General features: G+C 37.5%; 2 protein-coding genes across 8 annotated transcripts in view; both read left to right on the plus strand.

Moving 5' to 3' along the window:
- Positions 1 to 26,335, plus strand: part of LOC116850211 (glutamate receptor 1) — a 432,489-nt gene that overhangs the window by 307,579 nt on the left and 98,575 nt on the right. The window lies entirely within an intron of this gene.
- LOC116850212 (facilitated trehalose transporter Tret1-like) lies at positions 42 to 26,205 on the plus strand. Of its 7 annotated transcripts, none has more exons than XM_032828216.1 (6): positions 42 to 954; positions 1,033 to 1,341; positions 8,217 to 8,442; positions 8,523 to 8,891; positions 10,064 to 10,863; positions 12,209 to 26,205. In XM_032828216.1, the coding sequence occupies exons 3-6, from the start codon at positions 8,400 to 8,402 to the stop codon at positions 12,392 to 12,394; spliced, it is 1,398 nt and encodes a 465-aa protein (XP_032684107.1). In that variant the 5' UTR covers positions 42 to 954; positions 1,033 to 1,341; positions 8,217 to 8,399; the 3' UTR covers positions 12,395 to 26,205. The 7 variants fall into 7 exon arrangements, with proteins under 7 accessions (XP_032684107.1, XP_032684108.1, XP_032684109.1 ...); XM_032828217.1 differs by having other exon boundaries at positions 1,033 to 1,212; XM_032828218.1 differs by having other exon boundaries at positions 1,033 to 1,190.

Consider the following 26,335-nt stretch of genomic DNA (forward strand, 5'->3'; position numbering starts at 1 on the left):
TGGCACTCCAATGTTGCTCGCGCGAATACAAGCGCGAGAATCAACTCTCGCGCAAGGACTTGAGCAATTTTTGTCCCTCGTCAGGTCCTCGCGCGCGTTGTGCTTTTGTTACTCGAGTTCGAAATTCAGCGCGTGCAATTTTTATCCGCCCGCAATTTTGCAATTCCGCGGGCGCGCGCGCACAGTGTCCGCCCTTCTTCTTGTGCGATTTCCTCGCGACGTAGCAGCAAAAATCACTCGAGATTTGCGCGTCGAGATGACGCGGAATAAGGACACGATTTGTATTCGCCTTCGGTTGTGTTCGCCCGAGATATTAAATAAACATGACTCATGAATCGAACCCGCCCTCCTGATTGCGTGGCGAACGTTCGCCACGTAACCGAGAACGTCGCACGTGTGATTGCCTTCTCATCCGAAAGTTCAAGCCGGCGCGGCCAGTAATAGCGAATTAATGACGGGCATATCAGTTTTTCCTGGTATTCCCGTCATTCGACACCCAGCCGCGCGCTCGCGCGAGGGAATAGACGAGAAGAGAGGAAAAAAGAGGAAAATCGTAGGCCGTCGAATGGAGCGATTTTCAAAACACGTGGCACGTGATATGCGCCGTACACGTTTCGCGCTCTTGTCACGACAAGGCGGTTAACCGATGTAATGGACTAGAATGGAGCGAAAAAAAAGAAAAAAAACTATACAAGACCTCGCGTGGCGAGAAACAGCGCGCAAAAGTAATTAGCGGTTACGTTGTCGCTCTGTTCGGCCAGAGCGGGAGGGGATTCGATTAAAATCACAGTGACGTGCCGACGTATCAGAGTCAAGCTCAGTTTCCTTTCCGGCGTCTTTCAGAATGACATCGTCGGCGTTGCCGTCGTGGTCGGTGCGCCTCGCGAACTCGGCAACTCTTCCTCAGCTCTCGTCGTAGCGACAGGTCGTGCTTCGTTTCGTTTGGTTTCTAAGGTGAATGTAACCGCCGATACACAATTGTTTTTTCGCGAATACGTTTTCATTGCATGCACCTTCGCGTTTCGTCTTCAGCCCACCGGACGACAAGTCTAAGGCTGTTGTGTGGAATCGCTGCTCAGAAGTAACAGTCGTGACAGGGTTTCCTAGTGGAAAAAGAGCCAGCAGTGCGAAGCATCGTATGACGTTGATTACTAAATGACACTCGAAAATGCTTTCGAAAATGTTTCAACGTGGGTCTAATCAGAGCATCAAGTATTTGAAAAGGCGAGGAGGAGACACGGGCCTGAACAGATAGAAAAACTTAAGCAGTAAAACATAAGCAGTAAACAAATTGATCAATTACAGTAGATGATTCTTCTTGTAGTCCAAGAATCAATGATTGTGAGTGGTTAATTTGTTTACTGTTTACATTTTATTGCTTAAGTTTTTCTGTGTGTTCAGGCCCTTAATCTTCGCGACGCTAAACATTTTTCCATGCTGATATTGCGAAATATCCTCGAAAGGTGTTGCGGCGGGAGTGGTAATGTTTACTTTATTGATATGCAAACGTATGCCAAGCGCGTTAATCCGGCCATCAGCCGCGATTATCATAAATACCGGTCGCCAGAGAATCAAGCTTATCAAATCTGCATTGTAGAATCAAATAACCTTAAGAGGATATTCCTTGAGGAATCAGACGCGGAAGTGTGACGCGAGTGTAACGATACCTGTTCCACCGACGTGATTTCCCCGATTTCAACACGCACGAAAAATACGTCTTGCGCTCTCGTCCACGTATGTTCGATACATCAATCAGCGACATTATCGAGTTATTCCGCATTGCACGTAGCCGCTTCCCGCGATTAGGTAACGACTCGTTGATAAAGGGGAATCAAACCCTCGCGTGATAATAGGATGTCATTGGTAAATCAGGTGTAACGACGTGATAGTGACAAAACACACGTGTGCGTGCAACAACTCTTGCACAACTGTAAACCTAATCGGTATTATGTTCACCTCAATCCATTCTATGCTCTCGCAAAGTTTGAAAATGGTGGGTGTCTGGGACATCCTGTACACACACACACACACACACACATATATATATATATATATATATATACTAAAATACATATATGCTCTATGTAATATATATTATACTATTAATATGTTTATTGGGAAAAAATTTATTCTAAATGAGAAAATATATTTTGCTCAAAATCCTTGCTTTTTATGAAAGCAATTGTTTGTTCTATTTATACAAAAGAATTTAGATTCAAATAAATATATTATTAGTACTCACCGGAAAAATAAATAGTTTTTACTTTTCAGATATTTTTCTCTAAGCATAGCGGATTCTTTTAATAAGAAAAAAACGAACATTTCGTGCGTTAGTGGCTAACAGTATCTGTTATGTAAAAATAGTTTATTACGAGCCTTACAATAACTGGAGGTAATAAAATCTTCGCGTGTTCAAGCACCGATCATTTTATGTTTATGATCGCACTTGCTGTCGAGTTGAAGAGAGTGATGATTTCAACTTAATATGACCAATTTCATCAATTTTATATGCATCCAAAAAAATATACTCTTATACTTTATACTTAGAGAAAAAATATCTTTAAAATAAAAAATATTTCAGTGAGAATTAATAACATATTTATTTGTACTAATATATAGATATTATGTATAGGGTATCTCAGAATCTCCTCCGTAATTTTTGTGGGAACGTAGAACGGATTGAGGTGAACATAAAGATCCTATATCGTTTTGCGATATTCACAATAATAGTCACGATATGTATTATAGAAGTTTAGTGAATGATCACACGGGACATGGTAGGTAAGCTGCAGTGTGCTGTTGTGTGCTCATATATTAAGACAAATTAAAAAAAAAGTTCTCTACCATTTTGCAAATGACCATATAGATTTTTAGATATTAATTAAAGGAAATTTGTGCATCACGCACAACCATGCAATTTTTTCATGAATAATTAAAAATTTACATCGTAATTTGCAAAATGATAAAAGGTGTTTTATTCGATTTGACTTAATGTACAAACATACAACAGCATACATCGCCTTTACAACTTATCTACCATATCGCACGTGATTTATATTCACTAATTCATTTTAATTAATATATCCACATTTATTATGAATATCGTAAAACGGTATGGGATTTTTATGTTCACCTCAATCCTTTCTACGCTCTCGCAAAGTTTGAAAATAGTGGGTGTCTGGGACATTCTGTATATATATACACTAAATATATATATTCTCTATGTAATATATATTATACTATTAATATATTTATTGAGAAAAAATTTCTTTTAAATGGGAAAATATATTTTTCTCAAAATCCTTGCTTTTTATGAAAACAATTGTTTGTTCTATTTAAACAAAAAAATTTAGATTCAAATAAATATATCATTAGTACTCACCGAAAAAATAAATAGTTTTTACTTTTTAGGTATTTTTCTCTCAGCGTTGCGATTATAGGATAGCGCGTTAGCGATAGGATAATTCTAATAAGAAAAAATAATTATGGTTACAAAATTTTCTATTTCCTATAAAATCTATTCTAAGCGAGAACTATTATCGAAAGAGCATCTCTCTTCTGATGAAGAGGAATAATATTGAATACAGAATATGTTTAGAATATATTTAGTTTCTGGTTTTAGAAGAATTCTCTTGCAGCCATATACAACAGAATTTCACAACGGATAAGATTATATATTCTTGGGTGTGGAATTTCCTTAATAGATCTTAAAAACACTATCGCCTTCGTGAAAAGATTTTATAGTATTCGTTATTTTTTTTCTTTTTCAGTTTAGTAACTTCAAATACACGCGGAGCTATTTAAACTGAGAAGCACGTAGTTCTTCCGCTTTTCTCCGTTCGAATAACCTACAACAATCTTTAGCAATCTCAGTACAACTAAACATTCTTCCGACTTTAAAGGATTGAGTTATTTGTGTTAAGCACCGGCAACTAATAACAATGACAGTGAAAATGATTGCATGCTACAGCCCAAGGGTCCACGATTGATTTTCCTGATACGTAACGATTAACAATTATCGACTGTACAGTTAGAATGAAATATCGTGCACCTCCGGGCGTGATGACCTTCCGGTTATAATCGCGGGCCTTTCTTCTTGCGCTTCAATGATAAGTGAGTGAACGACGGGAGTGAACGTCACGGTATAAGCTACCGATGCAACTACTCGGCTTGTCACAGCCGTCGCGACAATTAATCGCGTTCAATTTATCACCTGCGTGTATAGGATTTTGGTTACGTTGGCTATATTAACTACGTAATATCTATACACGAAAAAGAGATTATTTAAATTAACAGTGACACAACTAAATGCGTTTCTACTGAAAGAAAAAAACTTTCCGTTCTTTAAGAGTCGAATGTAGCTCTCAAAACTGCTACATTGAGAGAAAAATAAAATTTTATAAATAAATATAATAATATAAATATAATAATATAAATATAAATATAATAATATCTTAAAAATAAAAAAAATATTTATTTGAGAAGGAACTGATAATATATTTATTTTAATTTAAATTCTTTTATTTAAATAGGATAAACAATTGTTTTCATAAAAAAAACTAAACATTTTAAAGGAATGTATATTTTCTTATTTAAAAATTATTTTGTATATATTAATATAAGTATGTTATATATTAGTACCGATAGAATAAATTACTACAGTAATATGTAAACCATAACTATCACAACTAATATTATGTAATGCACAATTTTTCCCATTCTTCCATTCTTCATTTTACCGTGCATCCTGGTTTAGAACGAGTAAGAATTAAAAGTAAAAATTATGCTTATCATGAAACTGCATTTGCGACTGCAGAACAAGCTGAAAATTGCTTCACTTAATTTTGTTACTTAAGCACATGCAATTCTTCTTAATCCTTACATTATGTAATTATATTACTGTATAGATAAAAAAAGTTGTGGCTAAATTAACACTGACATAACTAAACGCGTTTTGGTTGAAGAAAACAGAATTTTTAGTTCGTACAAATCAAATTCGACTTTTAAAAATAAGAAATTTTGTTTCTTTTAATCAAAATTTAGTTGTGTCATTATTAGGTTAATTTAACCAATGTTTTTATCCATGCGTGGATGGCATACACTGAGAGAAAAATATCTACGAAATAAAAAATATTTATTGGGTACACACACACACACACACACACACACACACACACACACACACACACACACACACACACACACACATATATATATATAACACATACCAATATAAAATATTTTTAAATGTAAAAAATGTACATTTTCTTGAAACTCTAGTTTTTTTTATGAAAGCAATTGTTTATTCTATTTAAATAAAAAATTTAAATTAATAAATAAATATATTATCAGTTTCTCTCCAAGTAAATACTTTTTATTTTTGAGATATTTTTCTCTCATTGTGTTAGCGATTTAGAAGCCAAATTCGGCTTTTAAAAACCAGGAATTTTGTTTTTCTCAATCAAAACACATTTAATTGTTTGTTTCTAGTATGAATATAAGATAGAATAAGAAAAAATTGTGTATGCGATTAGGTGTTAAAATTAAGTGAAGTATTTATCAGCTTGTTCTGCGATTGTAAATGCACTTTCGCGATAATTTTTATTTTTTATTTTGTTCGAAGAGACAGCTACTCGCTCTAAGCCGGACTACATGGCCGAATACTTTTATGGGAGAAAGGAAAGAGTTGAGTATTACATAATATTAGTCATGGTACTTACGTTTCGCGTAATATTGTAGCAATAAATCTTTATAATTATCATTGTTACGCGCTGTTTGTGTATTGCGCACGTTCAATCGCGTCGGTGTTTTCTCTAATGAGTCTGTTTTCTACAACGTGCTACTACTGCGAAAGAGAGGGATGAATCACTTCATCAAACGCGACGTCTTAAAGTCAAAGGAAACGCGTAATTTCACTCGTTGTAATTAGCACTGCGTGTGGTAATTACAAGTCCACTTTAGCGTTACGAAAATAATTTTCGGCATGCCACATTTTGTTCCACCGGAAGCGTTCAGTAATTCGCCGCTGATGATATCACTTTGTCACTGAAAAAGTCGCTATTTTAGCACATTTTCAACAACATATGCGCGTTTTCAACGGCAGAAATTATCGTCCCAATAATAATAGGCAAATATATCATTCGCGATGACTAAATAATTAACGATGTTGTTAAAACAATATTACCGATACTTGAAAGTTATTTTTCACGTCGTGAATTTGTCAATTAACTAATATTGTTTGCGCTTGTGAAATTTATAGAGACATGAGTTATAACGCGGACATAAAGTATCGCTAAATAATTGATACAATTTAGTATTTCTATGATATAGATATCAAAAAATTAATATTGTCGGAGCTACGGACAATTTTCAGTTTTAATAACGTTGGAGAATTGTTTCCATTTGTCACATGCGGCGTGGGAACGAAGCATTATACTTCAGCAAGTGTTTACATGTATCTTTTTTATTTTCACGTACGCTTCGTAACATGAGAAGATTTCTTAGGCCCGTATTAACAGTTGTCACCTGATACTTGCATCATGTGAGATATTCAGATTTTTATTCAGAGTTAGATACAAGTTTTCCTTAACTAAATTACATGGCATACGTGACATTATGTCTGCGATCGTGATTCAATTAAGAAACTCGCATCAAACTTTAAACTTAAATCTGAGTATCTCACTTGAGACGTAACATCTATTAATACAGTTTTTTAAGTAACATCTATTAATACAGAACATGAAGACTTAGAAAAGTACATTGTTTGTGTTATCAGAGTCGAGAATTGCTTGCAGCTCTGACAATGTTAATTTTTTTATCTGTATTCGTTAAAGACTCTTTACTCAATTCAGCGAGCATTATTCACCTCATGAGTTCCGAGTTGAATCCACTTTCTCTAACATCCTTCGTAATAATGGATTAAAATAATGATATCGAAATTAGTCCACAAGTGATTTTGCCAGTCTAACATTTCTTCCTAAAGAGAGCGACTAAACTCTTATAAGCTTTTAGTTCCATTTTATGACATTTGAAATTTTAAATTATTTTTTGATATAATTAAAAATAGCTATTGTGTGTAAACTAGCAAATAGTTATTATCCAATTCTGCTAGTTACAACGAAATTAATCGTTTATTAAGTTAATCGGAACTTGATAAAAGTCACCTTAAATTAATAAATATTATTAGCACTTACAATCTATATTGTTTTATTGATAAAGACTTTCATCTATCTTTCCCGTTTCTTGCAACATTTCCTATATGTTTCCCGTATGGGTTGTAACTATACTATTTATTTCGACAGAATATGTATCTTTTTAGGCTTATCACTTTGATACACTTATATATCTTTACTCATGAATAACTATAATTTCATAAAAAAATATTTAAGACTTCGAATGCCGCAAAATGAAACTAAACTTGGTCGCACTCTTTGTAAATTAGGATATTTTTTCTAATCAATTTTACGATATTATCAGCCGCTTATTGTTTAATACCAAAAAGTTCGTATACGACGAGAAGCAGATTCCTGTTCGACGGAGAGGTCGCACTGTCGAGTTAACATTCCTTAACTGCACGTTCACCGGTGTGCGTCCGCTCGAACGGATGGGTGGGCAGGGCTTTGGACAGCGAGTTGTCAAAGTGTGTAAATTTCATGGCAATAAATTCATGTTAAGGAACGCGCCCGGTGCGGTGGCCGTCTCCTAATAGTGGGCGCATTGTATGGCGTGCCATAAACTGTCGCTTTGGGAGGCATCGCATCGCGTGCCACAAAGCAAGAGCAAGTGCTCTCTGCGACCGCGGACGGTGGTCATGCGTGCAGACGTAGCCGTTTACACGTGTGACCGTATCGCACCCTCGGCCGGGGGAGATATGTGGCGCGGAATCTAGTTAGTGCCCTTGTTGGCTTTATCTCCGTTATCTCCGTTTGGCTCGGCCGTGTTGCCAGATTAGAAGGATCAGCCTCGCCGCGCACCCGCCGGTGCGATAATTAGCGAAGATGGAATTTTGCATTTCCAATCGCGCGTCTTCGCGCGGTTTCAGCGCGTCCATGTGGAGCAACGACATCTTCAGTCGCTCACCTTGCGCTCTGACAACGCCCTTCTCACGCGGCGATTCTCATGATCGGGTCTCGTTCACATATGAAACTCGTGATCTACGCGCGTTGTAATTTGCGTAATTTACTGAACGTCCCGATCGTACTTTGCATTTTTTGCAGTAGGTGACTCGCGATCGATACAGGTGGAAGTGCGAACGAGTGAGAACGGCCTCCGTATTGAGAACATGAAACGTTATTCGCTCGCGTCGTGTGTGCACGTGTTGCTCTCGTAGAAGACTTTTCTGTCGCGAGCTAACGCGATCGATCGTTAACGTGAAATCAAGAAGAGTATCACCGGGCGTAATGGACCGCGGCATATTGCGGCAAATGCTGATCGGACTTGTGTGTAAGTATCCCGACGACGCTTGAAGATATACTCTTTCTCCACGAACTCGCGAAAGAGTCTAACGTGCGATCGATTCTCAGGCAGTCTCATGACTATCGACTGCGGCTTCCACGAGGGATGGTGCACGCCGACCATATCCAAATTCAACGGCGAGGATCCCTTAAACGTGACAAGCGATGAGATTGCTTGGATCGTGAATCTCATGTACGTGGGCGTTGGCATCGGCTCGTTGGTACCGTTCATGCTGATGAACACCATCGGACGTAAAGGCACTCTGCTAGTCACCACGATGCCGAAGATCGCGTCTTGGCTCTTCATCGGCCTGTCCACATCTGTACATTACATATTTGTCGGACGAGTGTTAGCGGGCATAGGATGCGGCGTAACCTACTCCGTGATGCCGATGTATCTCGGCGAGATCAGCAGCAAACGGACCAGAGGTCCTCTAGGTACGACGACGTCAGCTGTTTCGGACAGGTCGTCAATGTGCAGTGCTTGACTCGTCTCTTGTTTCACTTGATACATTTGATATTAAAGATGTTAATCTGCTCGTCGTTAATCCTCTTTGCTCGATTGTAACGATATTTTATTGTACTTTGAATTTGTATCTCTGAAAAATATTTAAGAAAATTGCACACTGGTCCACAGGAAAAACCATTTTGTCATATGGACTTAATTATGTAATTTATATACTATTTTTAACAGAAATCTTTTATATTACTCAGGCATTTCCAGTGGTTATTTTTCAGTTTCAAGAAGATTGATTTTCTTTATACAAGCATAGTTTATCTAATTTAAAAAACTAATGATTTTTTGTGCTGTATATTTGGTCTTTTTTAAAATATCGCGTACAGAAATTTTGTACCAATTTTCATCATATGTTGTACTTAATTGGAGGAAAATCGCGTACAAAAAGAAAACTCGTTAATGTTAATAAATTTTTATAGACAAATATATTGTTTAATGGAGAAACTTTTCATGAAAGAAGTACTTGTGATGTTAATGATACTTAATAATATAAAACATTTAAAATCAAATCGAATTTAAATTGCATATATAATATATTAAATCTCAAGTGATCATTACGAAAGAATTGTGGATAATAGAGGTTTCTGAATTCATTTTTAGGTTTTATATATAGAAAAATATAGAATAGTCTTATAAAAATGTATTCACAAATTTTAAAAAAGTTCATTTCATCATATACTCAAAAAAAAAAGAATTTACTCTCTTTATAAAAATATTATAAAACTTTACCGAAGAAGTTAATTTTATTCTATGCAGTAAGCGAACCAAATTTTTCTTTTAATTTAATATTTTTGATTGAAATGTTAAACTTATTAGGAAATGATATATTTTGAGTATATTTGATGGCTTATGATGAATTTATTGTAGATTGGCGAATATAAAACAACTACTTTAATGCAATATGCATTTTTCTGCGCGTATGCATAAAAGTATATAAGAAATATACCAGAAATTCTATGTGACAAATTACCAGTTGACCAGTGTCATCATGTATTTCGTTCTTGCACTGTACTCGATTGACCGTACTCGTTACTCACGAGACAGCCACCATCTTTGATGAAGTGACATTAAATGAGAGTCGCGAGGCCTTCAGGTACCCTAATGGTCGTCCTAATCAACATCGGAGTGCTGATCATCTACACGATCGGCTTGTGGATCAGCCGATTCACGATGGCGATGATAGGTCTGTGCGTGCCTTTGCTGTTCCTCCTGACATTCATATGGTTGCCCGAGAGCTCAGTATTTCTCACGCGAAAGAACAAGCTCGAACTTGCGAAGAGAACCCTCCAGTGGACCCTCGGCAAGAAGAACGTGGACGAGGAGTTAGACGAGGTCAAACGAATCGTGATGGTCGAGAACGAGTGCAGCCAGATAAGCTTCACCGAGATGTTCAAGCAGGTATTCAAGGCGCAGAACAGGAGAGCCTTTCGAATTGCCATAATAGTGCTGAGCGCCCTGTCGCTAACGGGCGCGGCGCCGATACTCGTGTATCAGTCGTACATCTTCGACGAGGCCGGCTTCGAGATTTCGACCAACACCGGCATCATCCTGACCGGCATCGCCATCGTCATATCCGGCTGTGTCTGTGTGACGCTGGTGCGGTTCGTCGGCAAGAGATCGCTGCTACTGATTGCCGCGCCGATTTGCCTGCTATCGTTGACGACGATAGCCATTTTCTTCCAGCTGCAGTCCAGCGGCTACGACGTCTCCCAATTCAAGTGGGTGCCCACGGTCTTCGTGGTGATTTACGTGTTCGGTTTCGGGCTTGGCCTTAATCCGATACCACTCGCGTATATCGGTGAGATCTTCGTCTACGAGGCCAAAGTACCCGCCGCGGTGTTCAGCGCTCTCTACTACTCTTTGAGCACCATCGCTATTGTGAAGTTTTATCAGGTAACGTTGACGCCTGTGTGTGTGCGTGCATGCGCGCGCGCCAGGATCGATTTTGTTTTTCGCGAAAGGCGAGCGCAGCAAACGGGTTATCAGAAGTAACGATCGGTTAAAGGTTTTGGCCGAGATTTCTTTATTTCATAATGATATTATACGGCACGATATACTGTCATTTAACAACTTTAACAGACTGAAAAGACTCTTCAGTGTATGATAATATCGGAGAAAACGTCGTGATAACGCGAATATACAAATTATATGTCGGGAATAACATGAAAATTCGAACGGACGATTGAAAGTCCGTGGTTCTGTTTGGATTTACGCGCAAAATAAAACATTTGCGAAAATTATCTCTGCAATTTTAACGCTTAGGGCTCTTCGATGTCTTCTTGTTTTCGATATACAGGGTGAGTCGCTTAGAGGGAATTCATACCTTGGCAGAGAAATAGAAAGGCAGAAGCCAATCGAAATTAGCGCCAGTAGTTAGGTAGTTAAATAGTAGTTAGATGGTAATCGACAATTTCTGCTTTTTTATCGGCGCGAATTCTGGCTGATTACTGTCATTCTCTTTCTTGTTTTCTTGCCAAGATGTGAATTCTCCTTTAGAGTACAGAACAACGCAGAACTGAGCGTTCCATATGGCTGATGTTCATCTGATCGCTCTATTCTAAGCAAATATACATGCCTGCAGGCCAATGCGACGATTTCGGCTGATCAAATATATACAGTATTCTAAGGGTTAACGTTAGATTCTAAAATATCTCTGTCGTTCTTTTATACATTCAAAGAAAAAAAATATCTAAGAAATGATAAATATTTATTCGATGGGCACTAGTGACATATTTACTAACATAAAATATTTTTCAAACAAAAAAATATACATTTTCTTAAAACCTTAAGAAAACCTTAGCTTTTTATGAAAATAATTCTATTTAAAATTCTATTTAATGGAAGAACTTAAATAATATGAGTACTCATCAAATAAATATTTATTATTTCTTAGATATTTTTTCTTTCACAGTATTAGAGCTGTGTAAGGAATAAATTGAATGGAAGGCTTGGCTGACAACAATATTTAGCCGTTCTAACCGTATATTTTATTCCCTACACACCTTCCTCTAATGTAATGTAAAGAAACAACAGAAATATTTTAGGATTAACGTTAGGCGACATTCACTACACGAGATGTGCGATAAAAAAAGAAAGTTCAGTTACACGTTTGACGTATAATATTACGTAATTCAGCAAAAATAACGATCCATCGCCCCTTTCTTCTACCAATAAACATCATGTCGTGTATAGTTGTGCGCGGAATAATATAATAGCAAGATTATTTGTGTTTGTGTAGGTCTCGCAAGAGGTATATGGCACGTTCGTACCATTCTGGGTATTCACCGCGATAACGTTTCTTATATGGGTATTAATTTACCTATTTGTGCCGGAGACCGAAGGCAAAACCCTGGAACAGATACAATTGGAAATACAGAGTAAGAAGTTATTACCTACGGCTGAAAAGATGGACATGATGTCATAAACAATCCGAAGATCCACCAGACCCATTTTTACGGCGCTCTCGTTTCACACGAGAATATCACTCGTACGATTCTGTGATTGCGAGTTCATACAAAATATCGCAGCGAAATCTTTCGCGAATTATGTTATAATACTCAAATAATCAGATAATCATGTACATATAACAATAATTTGTAAAGCGCGTGCAATTACGAGTCGCGGTAATGTTACAATATCAGCGGCAATATCGACCATGTCGACTATTTCGCCAGCTATCATCAAGTAATTATCAAATAACGACAAGGAATTTTGGCTCATCGACAATGTAATATCGACAATCAATAATGACGCGTGTAATGCGCCACAGGTATTACGACGAGGGATAGAAAATTCCTTCTGAATAAGTAGATGTATCTAAAATAATAACAACGATACGTAGCTTTATGTATTCTTTTAAAATTCAAGGCAAAATCGCTGTATCGGTGATGGCGTTAAATTGCATTTCGAGCTTGTGAAAGAGAGCTAGGCAAAGAGAGGCGGTGTGAGAGTGGGGGTGAGGTGAGGGGGAGAACCATTGAACTTGTTTGATCGTAAAGCTCTAACTCCGCAAAGAGAATCGTTTAGTAGCGATATCGCGTACGACGAGATTCGTACGTTCGATCGAACAAGTTAAGTTCTCATTAAAAACACATTTGCAACGTGAATTCGACGACCTCTCTCGTTGATCCTCTTCTGAAATATAAAACCGGCATAAACACTACTCACTATATCCCGTTGCACTTTAACAAATATTATCTCGCCGTTTGCATCAGTGATGGGCGAACGGAAGGAAAAATATGAAATCGTCATTCAAATAAATTCGAAATTTTTCAATTATATTTTTCCATTATTTTTCGTTTGTTTGTACGGGGACGTTCCTTTAAATATAAACGAAAGCAATCAAGCTTGAACGTTGCGCTTGATTAAGCGAACCGCCGTGTAATTTTACGCTTCGAAGCGCGAGTGTTGTGCATGCGGCTACCACGATATTGTACATGAAGTTAAAAATATATTATTAAAAATCGTAAATCTTTCAAGCATACGCTCATTGAATGATATACAGTCAAGGCTTTTAAATATCAAATTTTTCGATATAAAAGAGGGTCGATGAAAAGACCGGACTTTTGTTCACGTAAATGTTTATTATTATTATTTTATTGAACATTTACCGTAAATGTTTATTATTATTATTTTATTGAACATTTACCGTACAATTAATATAATAGTAGTCTTGTTATACTTTATATTTTATAATTATACTTTATAATTAGGTAGTACTAAAAAAGTGAGGTGACAGCTGATAGTTGATTGTGTGCCGAACCTAATGCAGAATAAATGGATAATTTCTAAATGAAACATGTAATAATATAAGTACTGGCTCTTTTGCAGAAGAGACTTCCTAAACTTAGAACAGAACATTCTCCACTGAACTGCTATGTTTATAACTGGTGGTCCAGTACTATAAGTGTTGTAATCAGTAAAATCTCCCTGAAAGAATCAGTTAATAGTGCACAGAAAAAACAAGCTTAATTGAATGACATGATCATGAATAAACTGAATGCCTTTTAATTGCAAGAAACAGAATTTGAGATTCTTAGAGCTAAATTTGATTCATAAGAATTAAACATTCTGTTTTCTTTAATCAAGACGCGTTTGTTTCGTTTATGGTCATGTTCTTCTCCGTGTAGCGACTATTCCCATTACTGATGAATTTCACGAACGCAGATAGTGTCAATGTACGCAAAAAATATGGAAACCGTTGATTACACAGTCACCAGTCTTACTTCCACTGGCTAAAACCGATGAGAAATAAGACGGTACAATAAAGTAAGTGTTTTTACAAAAAATCACTGAATATTCATCAATCATCGATGAAACAGTCTTTTTACTAATTCAGTCGGAAACGTTTTTATTGAATCACTTTAATCCTAGAACTCTAAACATGGATAAATTTACCCAGATTAATTTTTCAAACGTTGCCGTTCTTAAAAACATGTCTTGTTTTTACATTATAACTTTTTTGACTTGATTAAATCGCAAAAACATTAGATTCATATTCTTCGATGTTTTCTGTGTACTAATTAAAAATAAGATTTATTAATAAATTTCGATTATTTTTCCGAAAATTATAAGCAAAAGAAAATGCGCTGGGTAAAATTTACTCATGTTTAGGGTTTATGTAACTTTTTGATATTCAGGGTTCTATGTTTAGGATTGTTTAAAGGTTTAAGAAAGCAAGGAAAAATGATGTCGATCAAATACTATTGGGTAAGGGATTGAAATACCACACAGCTGTATATGAGAAAGAGTGATGCAAAGTTTGTGATGCATGAAAACGGAAAGAAGAGATGCAGGACGAGTAGAAGCAGAGGAATTGAAATGGAAATTTGAGCTTTGTTTCGATAAGATGGAGAAGACGTCGTTCTAATGACAATGGCCCTAAAGTTGTCCGGACAATCTCTCCCCTTGTTCAAAAGTCCACTCATATTCGCTTGCGCTCTCGATAAAAGAGTAAGAATGTAACATTCCCTAAAACCTCAGTCCTCGTCGTAAACTCTCGGACGATCCCGCCGTATGACCATCCCGGCCACGTCGATGATGGCTCGTCAGCCTCGGTATACCGCGGAACATTGGCAGGACGTATACGTCAGACAGCATGCCTTGCATGCACGCCTGTCGGCGTTGCTCCCGTACGGAACGTACGTACATGTGTATGCCTCATATATACGTATATTTACAGTTATGTGCAAATGCATTTGCGCCTACGTGCGCATATAACTGTTTATCCGCTAATACTCCCTTGTGTGACGCATTAGTTTGTACGTTGTGTGTATGCCTGTGCGTGTGTGCATCTGTAATGCGCGCGCGCGCGGACTTGAATGCGACCAATTTAATGCCGCGGGCAAGAACGACGATTTGACGATTTCTAATGCGAAGAGCGACGATAAAAGTGCGCGTAGATGACATTTCATTCTTTATAAGAGAAAGCGTATTTGTGTTTAGATATAGAGGCAACTGCTTCCTAAAGTACAATGTGTGTATTCCCCACTAAAACGCTATACTTATAACTGATAAGTGTAGTTGTAAGTATAGCACTGTAATCGGTAAAATCTCGCTAAAATCAGTTAGTAATAGCAACTATTCCCATTATTAATGCATTTTGTAAATACAGACACGCATGCAAGCTGCATAGAAATCATTAAATCTATCACCGCAAACACAGAAAGGTGGATCAACTATAACGTATAACAAATTTTTAGGCACGGAGAAAATATTTTAGTAAAGATTACGTTAAAATTATATTTATTTTTGCAATGCTTTCTATAAAACAAAGGCATCCTGAGATTGTAGCATAGATTACTATAATTTGACAATCTATATCAAATATATACATTAAAAATAATATTCAAGTAATTATAGTAATTTTGTAATAAAAAGTCAGTAACGTGTGTAACATTTTGAAAATAATAATATATAGTAATCATTGTCATAATTTCTGTATAATTACAAAAGTTACAAGATTACAAAAGTTTGTTGTAAGTTTTACTAGAATATTTTTTCTATGTATTACCTCATATAGCACATAAAAAATATTTCTATTAGAATTAGATGTATACCCTTAAAGTCTTTGATATAAAGTTTTGTGCAAACAACAATAGACACCTAAAATATATTCTATTTGCTATTTGACGTTTCTAGGATGTCCCCAAAACGTATTTTAGACATTTGTGTTGCTTAAGGCAGATTTTTCAGGAAAATCTTCCTTCTTCTGTTAAAAATCAGTGAAATATTAAACGGAGCAGTAAAGTGTCTTCACTGAAAATTAATGAATACTCGCTGATCGTCGATAGAATGCTCCTTTTATACCGATTCAATTCAATTAGAAACATTTTTGCTGATTCGCTTTAAAAGAGCGCGAACGAGCAGATAACGAGCAACGGACAGCGCCAGAAAGTTAACTTTGGAATGTTTGTAATAACTAATGCTTCGCGAACGCGTCTCATAGTATCATAACGTGGTCTAGAGCAAGATAATGAGTGAAGCAGAAATCGTACAACAACTCCGGCGTTATTTCGGCATCTCTAATGTAATTAGAGAGCCGTGTACAATTGCCCGGATTGGTTTATGAATTAAACCACCTGCGCGCATGTCTGAGTGCGAACAAATGCGCGAGATAAAGAGGAAGATAGCCAAAAGGAAAGAAGTAGAGAGCACGCGTCGTGCAACTCGCGTTTCTGGATACATAATCGCGCGCATTAGCGTTTAATTGCGATGAACGCGATAAGGGCCGCTACGAGAGGTGCGAGTACTCGGGCGAGGCTGTAGGTGCGAGTGTATCCATTGACCCCATACATTCCGTATACCTGATCTTATGAGCCATCAGGATGACTTGACCCTGTTGTACCGTTCTATGTACATATCTACTGATATATATGCCCACGTACCCCGCTACCTGTCGGGGTGTACGTTCAACTCAAGCGTGTGCATTAGCGGGCACGCGCGCGTGTATCGCGTGTCAGAATTCCGCCTCGTCTGCGCACACATACACACAAACAACCACGTATATATATACATGCGTATACGAATTCGCGAGCATACACATCCGCGACTCACGCAATATACGTACAACACGTATCGAGGAAGAGAGTATACACCGACGTCTCGTTGACGGTGTACGTTCTGTATCTCGCGTACGGCCGCTCGTATAAGCTGAGATCAAGATTGATAGGCTACGAGTCGCAACACACACGGGGCATCCACTTAGCGGTGCATTATCCGAATGAGAATGTGTACAGGCTGGATCTTACCTAATGCGACGCCCGCAATCCCGGTAATGGCGACCGCTTTGGCCGTCGCGCGCGGCGATCTTCGGCAATCGATAATCCCGCGCGCGCGATTGTGAACGAGGGTGTGTGTGTGTGTGTGTGTGTGTGTGTGTGCAGGGGTATACGTGGCGTTAACGTGCTAACCGTGTTATTTCGCGCCCGTCTGTCTGTCTGTCTGTCCGGTTGACGAGCGAGGCCGAGGAATTGTTCCTATGACCTTGCGTACGACCGTCAGGTAATGGATAAGCGGACGGCAATTAACCGAGGCGTACACGTATCTACTTGTCGCGCCGATGTGTGTTACGTAAACACGGAATTATGTGCGCATTCGGTTATGCTATTTGTTTGTTTAATCGCGAACGAAATTTCCCGATTAGAAATTTTGATCAGATACATGGATTTAACTGGACAAACGCAAACTAATCCTAAATATAATATATTTTATAAGAATATGATGAGGATTGAAAAAGGAAGACTTTTGTAAGGGTATAGTGGGGTTGGGCCAATTGTAGGACTACATTAGGATCTTAATGCATTTCTCGATTAACAATTTCGATCAGGTATGTCTGATATCGTACAAGGACCAAACTGAACAAACGTAAACTAATTCGAAATATGATAGATCTGATAGGGGTATAATGAGAATTGAATAAGGAAAACTTTTGTTACGGGTAATGTTACGGGTGAGGCTATCTTAAATTTACATTAAGGGAAAGATATCCTAATCTGTTAATTTTCCGACTAGAAATTTTAATCGGAATTTTAATCGCCTAATATTGTATAAGGATCTAATTGAATAAATTTAAGATAATCCTAAGCATGGAGTATTTGATAGAGATGATATTGTGAGAATTGAATAAGGAAGATTTTTGTAAGGATTTGATGAGCCTATTCTAGGTCCACATTAAGATTATCATGTATTATAACTTAGTGTATTATCCTATAAGGTTACATTGATCCGGTTTTTCTCGGGATTTTACTTATTTTCTCTATTATAGTGTGTGTGGTTAGAATTCAATAGGGACGAATTGTAGCTAATGTTATATATAGTAGGTGTGTGATCTCTACAAAAATTATTTTCTATATTTTCTATTTAATTTCAAATATTATCACAAATTTTTATGAGCCACTAAGTTATAAGAATAAATTATGAGCATCAATTATTTATAAGCCTAAATTATGAGCATATTATCAGAGCATCATCAATTCTTACTCGATCGTAAAGTTAAATAACATATGATGTTATAGTCAGTAAAACGATGGATAACTATTCATGGGACGGTGGAATATTTGGATGGGAGGATTGCGGGAGAAGTATATGGTGAAAAGACTACATGAAGCTGACAAAGATTTGGCGCAAATCTGACTAGAACCTAATGATGAATCCTTAATAAGGTTCTGATTACTATGCTGACTTACTAGAATCCGACGACATTATTTTGTACTTCAACCTGATAACTGCTTAAGATCAACTTTGCCAAAACCATGAGATAAATTTCTAGTCGAACCCTTTTTCAAATTTTGTCCTACTTCTGTCTGCCACTCGAACTACCGTTTTGTTGCACCGCTCGGCGAGCACGCCGTGAAAGTTCATATTTGAAATAAAGCGCGGGTACGGGCGAACGAGCGAACGAGTAGGCGCGCGGGAGAAGAGTTCGGTAGAAAAAACAAAAGATTCCTCAGAAAGAGCAAGGTAGACTGAATACGTGCTTTGGCATGTGGCAAAACGTTTTTGCTAATGGCACTGCTTCACAAAACTAAAAAATTACACGCTTTTTCAGGAACGTATTATTAAATTACGCGCTGCGCCCGCGACTTGTGTGCATGAAAGCGCGGCGCGCTTATGAAAGGTTATTTCCGCGACCCATATACGCGTAAAAATATTTTCCTATGGAGCGTCGACCGATATTAATATCCTCCTCATACTGCACTATGTTTAAAATCAATTCGGAACTCGTGTTTTCGTTAAAGCGACTCATTGTTAATTTTTGCATAAATAGCGTATAAATGCACGGGGGACAATTTGCAATCGTGAATTTCGAAATTTTACGCCGCGTATTTCGAAAAGCCATTTGCAGTTTTGCAATATATACACACACACACACACACACACATATATATATATATATATACACACACATACACATACAATATAAAAAAAACAGTAATTAGAAGATTATATAGGTTATATTAATTACGAGAATTCAGTCGCGGTTACTTTCTTACACCCTCGGTAAATTGCGACGCGGTTCGCTACACGTCATTATGAATTTCTGATGTCAGCGACACAATTTCCGCGATATATTCAACTGTATAAAGCATACAATCTTTAATTCAACTTTAATCTTTTGGAACATAATGGTTTCATCGTGAGATCACCTATTAGAACCAAACGTATTGGAATCAAATAGCTGTAGGCATAGTGATCTCGCAACGAAACCACTGCTCAATCTATAATGATGGACTTTACCGGTTTTTGTATACTAAGTAACAGTTACTCATATACTAAGTAAGAAAGCGGTTGGATTGACAAAATCGGCGGTCATCGGCCATCAAAGAAATATTGGATCTATTCAATAAAATACAATGTTAATACTACAATAAGTTGCGTTGATATAGTGATTTCAACACAACTTATTGTTGCATTAACATTGTTTTTTGTTGAATAGATTTAATATTTCTTTGATGATCACCGACTTTGTCAATCCAACCGCTTTTTTTCTCAGTATAGTATTTGCTTCAGTTGGTGTACAGTTTTGATAAAAATAGAAAAATATAATTAATTTCTAAAGCGGCGACTGCTAAAAAAAATTGTTATTCTAAACATGTGACATGAATATTTTATTAGAATCCGAATTTTGAAGGTCCTGTACTTCAAAAGATTAAGCACTTGCTTCTTTACTGCAGTAATTATGCACTTACTATAATTACGTTTCTTCCGCAATCTCGATGTTCAGATGCGCCCGTGATATCAATTGCAGCGTTGCAAGTTATTCATTTGCGGGATTTGTTTGCGTGAAGTATTTATCGTAAATTATGCGGACTGTTATTGTTATTTTTCGCACAAGGATAAACCGGGAGAAATTTTTCTCTTTGCCCGGGATTGTTCCGTGACCCGACACGTGCGCACCGTTAACATAACGAGTTCTCGAAGGAAGACACGTAATGTAGAAACGAATTAGCGCACCTATCTTGCCGGCGCAAGAATCCTCGGAATTTTACAGAATAATCTCTAAAATAATTCATCTCTCTCCGGTCGCTGCGCGCGCTGGTGCAGTTGCACTTAGACGATTAACTCGGCTTTTTACGATGACTTCATGATTTATTATAATAACACGCAACTGTGCCGTAATAAAGCGCAAAACATTTCTTGCAGAATGTACAGTGAGTTATATTAAATAGATCATTTGCGAGTTCTCACGCTGTGACTACAACGGCAGCGTTGAAAATTACTCGACGCTTGCGACGACAGAAATTTCTTTTAATTCTGAATCAATATATGTACTTAATTGTTATAAGTACTTAATCTGTACGACTTTTATTATATAGAGTATTCCTAAAGTCATTTTCTATTTGGTGAAATAAAACAAATTTCAAAAAATAATACTATTTAATGTCATCATTATATACACATATGTGTATATAAAATAACCCTCGAGCTTAAGCTGCTCGGGTTCTTAACATAGACTTTTTTTGGGACTTTATTCAATCGAATGTTTATAGAAAACGAGTTGAAGATATATAAAATTATAGAAAATTATAGAAAACGAGTTGAAGATATATAAAATTTGGAAAATCGTATTGGAAAGTCAGCTTAAAAATCGACGCTTAAAATGTCTGTAAATGTGTTTTGCAATGCGAATGACTGGTTTAAGATTAATAGAAACACCAATGGTGCACATGAAGAATGTAATAATTAAAGTTTAGTAATAATTATAAAATGTTATAAAACCATAATGTAATGACTTTTTAAGGTTGATGTATACAAATTTTGTTTCTTTATGATGTACACAAATATGTATGTAATCTTGAAATTAAACAATTACTTTAAAATTCACTTTCTTCGCTAAATATTATAGATAATAACGTTAAGATAGCATTGGATACTAATAAATGAAAATTTTACTTGACTAAAATAATCGGCAAATAAATAATCAAAATAAATTAACACAAATAAAAATCTTAATCAATATACAAGGTGTTCTTTTTGTATCACAGGGGAATAAATAGGGATGAGTGAGTAAGTGAGTGTGTGGGTGGGTGCCTGACCAGAGCTGGGGGTGGCAAGTTTTCAGTGTGTGGAGGTGATGTGTGTTTTGTGTGCGGTTATGAATGCATGGATAATTTGAATATTTTTAGTGCGAGTGAGCGGAGTGATTGCGTTTTATGTGCCGAAGGGGGAGGGCATGTGTGGTATGCTTCCTTCGAGTGCGTATGTGACTTGAATGTTTTCTGCATGTCAGTGGTTGAGTACCGCGAATGATTTTAGTGTGTATACGAAAAGGGGAGAAAAACGGACAAGCAGGGATCCTGAGGAGCCTACGGCGTCCTATGGGCCTGAGCGCTCACTCGGGGCGCTAAGGGATTGGCAGATTTAATTAATTAATATTTCATTTTATTAATAATTGTCGGATCCAAAAATGGAAGAGGAACTTTCAGTTCCAAATTTCACCCTCTACTTACCTCTAACGGATGTTCTACCAGTTTTGGAACACCCTGTGTATATTCACAAATAACTTAATCAATTCATGAAATTAATTATTAATCAATCATTAATTTACTTAGTGATCGATATGTAATAATGTATTAATTATTAATCAATCAATCAAATCAAAGTTTGACTAATTAACTTCATCAGTCGATTAAGTTACTTACGCATACACATGACGATTGGTTAATTTTATTATTGATTTGCAAATTATTTTAGTCAACTAACTACTTTTAATCAATTAATGTCCAACACTGCTTCAGGAACATCCTCCTGAATATAAATGTATCTATGATCCCGATCACGTTGGTCCTAAACAGTTATCTGGCTTGTATAAGGTGATGCTATGGTGTCTTAACTATTAATAAGTCTTTAATTATTAACAATCCTGAATATTAATAAATCCTGTTTGCCATGTTGCTTTACATAATTTATCTATATCCGATAAAATCAAACTACATCATGTACGAACTAGACAATTGATTGGAATCAACCTGATTATAATCATGAAATAAATTTCTAGTCGGATTGTATTAAATATTTCCTGAAAAACTAAAAAGTATTGTATGATTTTCTATTAGTTTTTAACCTATTACTATTGTTTTGAAATTGTCTTAATAAAATTCATATAAGATCCTGCTCGGACATCTAAAAAGATATAAACTTATGCTCAGTGAAATCCTCTTATATATAATGGTCTCTCAAGAGAGAAGAAGAGAGAATTCTTCTAAAGTGGAAAAAATATTTTAACATCCACGAAATGAATTCTACTTGCAGAGTTCTATTTCCTGTAATTCAATATTCTAAGCGAGACTCTTACCATAAAAGTACCCCCTTTCTAATAAAATGAACTATTAATTGGAAATCTCTTAGATATTATTTTAACTTTTGTTCCTTTGAAATAAAGAAGAATATGTTTACTGGAAGAGTAAAATGGCCTCTTATTAGACGAAATTTCTATTTAAAACAAGACTTGTAGTGTATAGATAAAAGATAAAATCCCTTTTTATATATAAAAATATTGTGCTTAGAGTGTTTTCTTTTTAGTCTCAGAAGAATCTTTTTGAGGCCATATATAAAAAGGATTCCGCTAAAAGTAAGATTTTTATGGATGGATACAATATTTAGTGGTCGATTCTTTTGTCTCACGAATACAGACGTTGTTCTCAATCTTCTAACCCGTGCGAATAACGTTGAGCTGGACTTAATCGTACGAAGAGGAATTTAACGTTGGGGGACAAAGCGGGGGTGACGCGCGCGATTTCACTCAGACACACGCCTACTCGCGGAATAAGTGGATCACCTTGTCTCATCCGTTCTCGCGCGTCAGATGTAAGACCGTAATCGCGGTTGATATATCGCCGCGATCGTTCTTCATTATCGCCGAATGTGTCCTGCGAGCTTATACGGTATGTAGCTACGTGCTGCGGCAACGACGTAACTTTGTCGCGAAGTGGCTTAACAAGGCAACCAGACACGCCGGACCGAGGCTGCGTTTCTTGCGCGTTCGAAGGAAGCACGTGGCAACATATGGAACGTGTGTTACGGGCGTGTGTTATCTCGCCAGTTTGCGGTTTCCCAAACGGAACGAATCTTACCGACTTATCCCGGCGCAACGAGACAAACTGGCGTGACGAACGCAAATTGGCCGGGCGACCGTACGCCGTTAAGAAACTTGTCGAACGAAGAATGCGCGTCGAAAGATATTTACGATCTACGTGGCGGACTTACCCGCGGCGTACGAATTTTCACACGCACTCAATTCTATCGGGTTTCCGACAACGCGGACGGATTTCGCACCCCCAAAATTCCAACGAAGTAAATTTAACTAATTAACATTTGTGTCACGTCATTATTAATTTCCTTCGTTGACTTCGTCGCTAATTCAACAAACGCGCGATCACGATTGCATCTTAACGAGCGCGGTTTGAGCATGGCGAGTGAGTTGGAGGAGGAAGTGTGACGGTAACTTTTCCCAAGCTTTATCTCGCCGCGGAAACGGAAGCGCGATTCTTTCCGGACACATTGAGTAGTCGAGCGTGAACGAGCGCGGCGACGAAAACGAGAGATAGATAGGTAGACAAATAGATTGATAGATAGATAGGTAGATAGATAGAGAAGGAGAGAGAGAGGGAGAGGGAGAGAGATCCTTACAACGCCCGAATTCGACGTTAAGCGGCAGAAACGAGAGCGTGTACCAAGGTCGTTTTAATCCTGCCGCACGCGCGGTAGGATTAAATTCGCGCATTTTTTCGTCGCTTTCTTCCATTCGCACCGGGTTTTCCTTTGTATACTCGTTCTCGTTCGTTTCGTGCTGCGAAATGTTGAATCGTCCGACACCCGACGACGACGTCGTGTAAAAAAGCCGTTCATGCGGCGGCGGCGGCGGCGACAAAGCGCACCTCGCGCCACGTGAAACACGTCAGCGGGGGCGAATTATCCGCTGTAGCAGATCAAACGGTCTCGGGGCGAGAAACCCTTCACGGCTCTTTGGCTTGCGCCGTAAAGCGCGGCTAAAAAAAAGAGAGAGAGAGAGAGAGAGAGAGAGAGGACAGTTCCGTTGTCCCTTCGAGCGTCGCAGATTTACTCGCCGATCGGTGCGTCGGTATCGTCGACGAAACAACGTTAAATCCAATCGAGCGTGGACATTGTCCACTTGACTGCTCGAGGGCTCCCGCGTTTCCCTTTCTCTTTCTTTCTCTCCCTTCGCCCTTCCCCACTCCCACCCACCTCAACCGTGTGTTAATAAGAGAAACTGCGGATGCAATCCGAGTCCAGAGACCAACCATGCATCAGCGCTTGGCAAGTTTGATAAAAGAATTGAGATCGTGCGCAATACGATGAAACGAATTCTGTGGAGCAGTCTGAAGAGACATATCTTGGAATTGTTTCTTGATTTCTTGGCTATAGTAGATATAAACATTTCACAATCAGAGATCATGCATATAACGTAGAACTGCGCCGCTTATTTTACCTTCCGCTATCATTCACTTTTCATCGTTGTCAGAAAACTATCAGCCCAAGACATATCTCTCCAGATTTTGTACAGAACTTGTTTCATCATGTCGCACTCATTGGCTGATCATTGATTGAATTATCTTTAAAGTCTTAGAAATTATTGTAATAGTTTGCAAATTGATAGGTAATTTCTCTATACTCAGTTTAATTAATTCTGTAAAGGAGCGTTTGGACATTTAAATCCAGACATTCAAAATTTATTCGTAAAGACCATCATTTTTACCACTTTGTTTATTTATAACAATTATATTGTTAACAATAAGCAAGATTTTTTATTTTTCGTAACTTTCATGATGTTCGAAAAATATAAAAATACCAAATCTGCTAAATAAATCATTTAAACTCTATGAAAAAAATAATAAAATGTGAATAAATATAGGTGGGTCTCTGGTAGACTCGCTGTGACTCTAAGGGTTAAGAATTCATATAATAATTCATAATAATTTCGACATAAAGAAATAATTATCGTGACTATTTGCAAGATGGTAGAGAAAGCTCTTGTTTGTTCAATTTTATGAGCTCTATGGACACACAAGTGTTGGTGTGCGTTGTGCCAGATATTCTGTAGATTTCTAACGCTATGGTGAAAAATATATAATCAGAAGATTATGGAGATACGAAACGTGTTGTTTTAAATATCCGTTAATTATACAAGGTGTCTGGATTTAAGTGCAGATAGAAATTGAATTGAATAGAAAAAAACCTATATCATTTTATATACACTCTACTATATGGTAATTATTGAGGTATTAATGAAGGAAAATTTGTCAATTCATGCGATGCGGTGCGACAGCATAGTTATCGCGGACAGGATTAAAGTAAAAGTTCGAGATATACGGATAAACGCGTGAATCTGCGCATGATATTAGTTTACGCGGTTTCTCTATTACACGACATATTTGTACTGCTTACTTTATATTGATCGGGAAAGCGGGTCTCCTAGCAGAGGAACGCGGGCAGCACCGACGGCCAAGATAAATGTCGAGTATCGGAGCGTCGAATGAATGTTCTCGAAAGAGTTTGCATGAAATTGAATTGATACGGTTTACAGTTTCGGCGGGTAAGCGGATTCCCGCGGCCGTGGTATCGTATCGATGTTAAAACAATGTTAAATCGCTCGAGTCTGACTTCATTCGCCCGGCTGCTCATCGCAATCACCCTTCCCGGAACGCGAGTAGTTTCCGCCGCGAGGGACGGCGGCTTGAAGTAAGTGTGGATTGGAAAAAAGAGAGAAAAAATAGAGAGAGGGGGAAAGAGGACAGAGAGAGAAAAATAGAGAGAGAGAGACACAGAGAGAGAGAGAGAGAGAGAGAGAGAGAGAGAGAGAGAGAGAGAGAGAGAGAGAAAGAGAGAGAAGGAGAGAGAGATTTGG

Source organism: Odontomachus brunneus, unplaced genomic scaffold (genome assembly GCF_010583005.1).
Source record: "Odontomachus brunneus isolate Ranch 3 - 2012 unplaced genomic scaffold, Obru_v1 Obru_scaffold_137, whole genome shotgun sequence".
Lineage (NCBI taxonomy): Eukaryota > Metazoa > Arthropoda > Insecta > Hymenoptera > Formicidae > Odontomachus > Odontomachus brunneus.

Coding starts and splice junctions, on each gene's coding strand:
- LOC116850212 (XM_032828216.1), top strand. CDS start 8,400: ATGGACCGCGGCATATTGCGGCAAATGCTGATCGGACTTGTGT. Junction 8,892..10,063: donor ACGGACCAGAGGTCCTCTAG/GTACGACGACGT, acceptor CGAGGCCTTCAG/GTACCCTAATGGTCGTCCTA. Junction 10,864..12,208: donor CTATTGTGAAGTTTTATCAG/GTAACGTTGACG, acceptor GTGTTTGTGTAG/GTCTCGCAAGAGGTATATGG.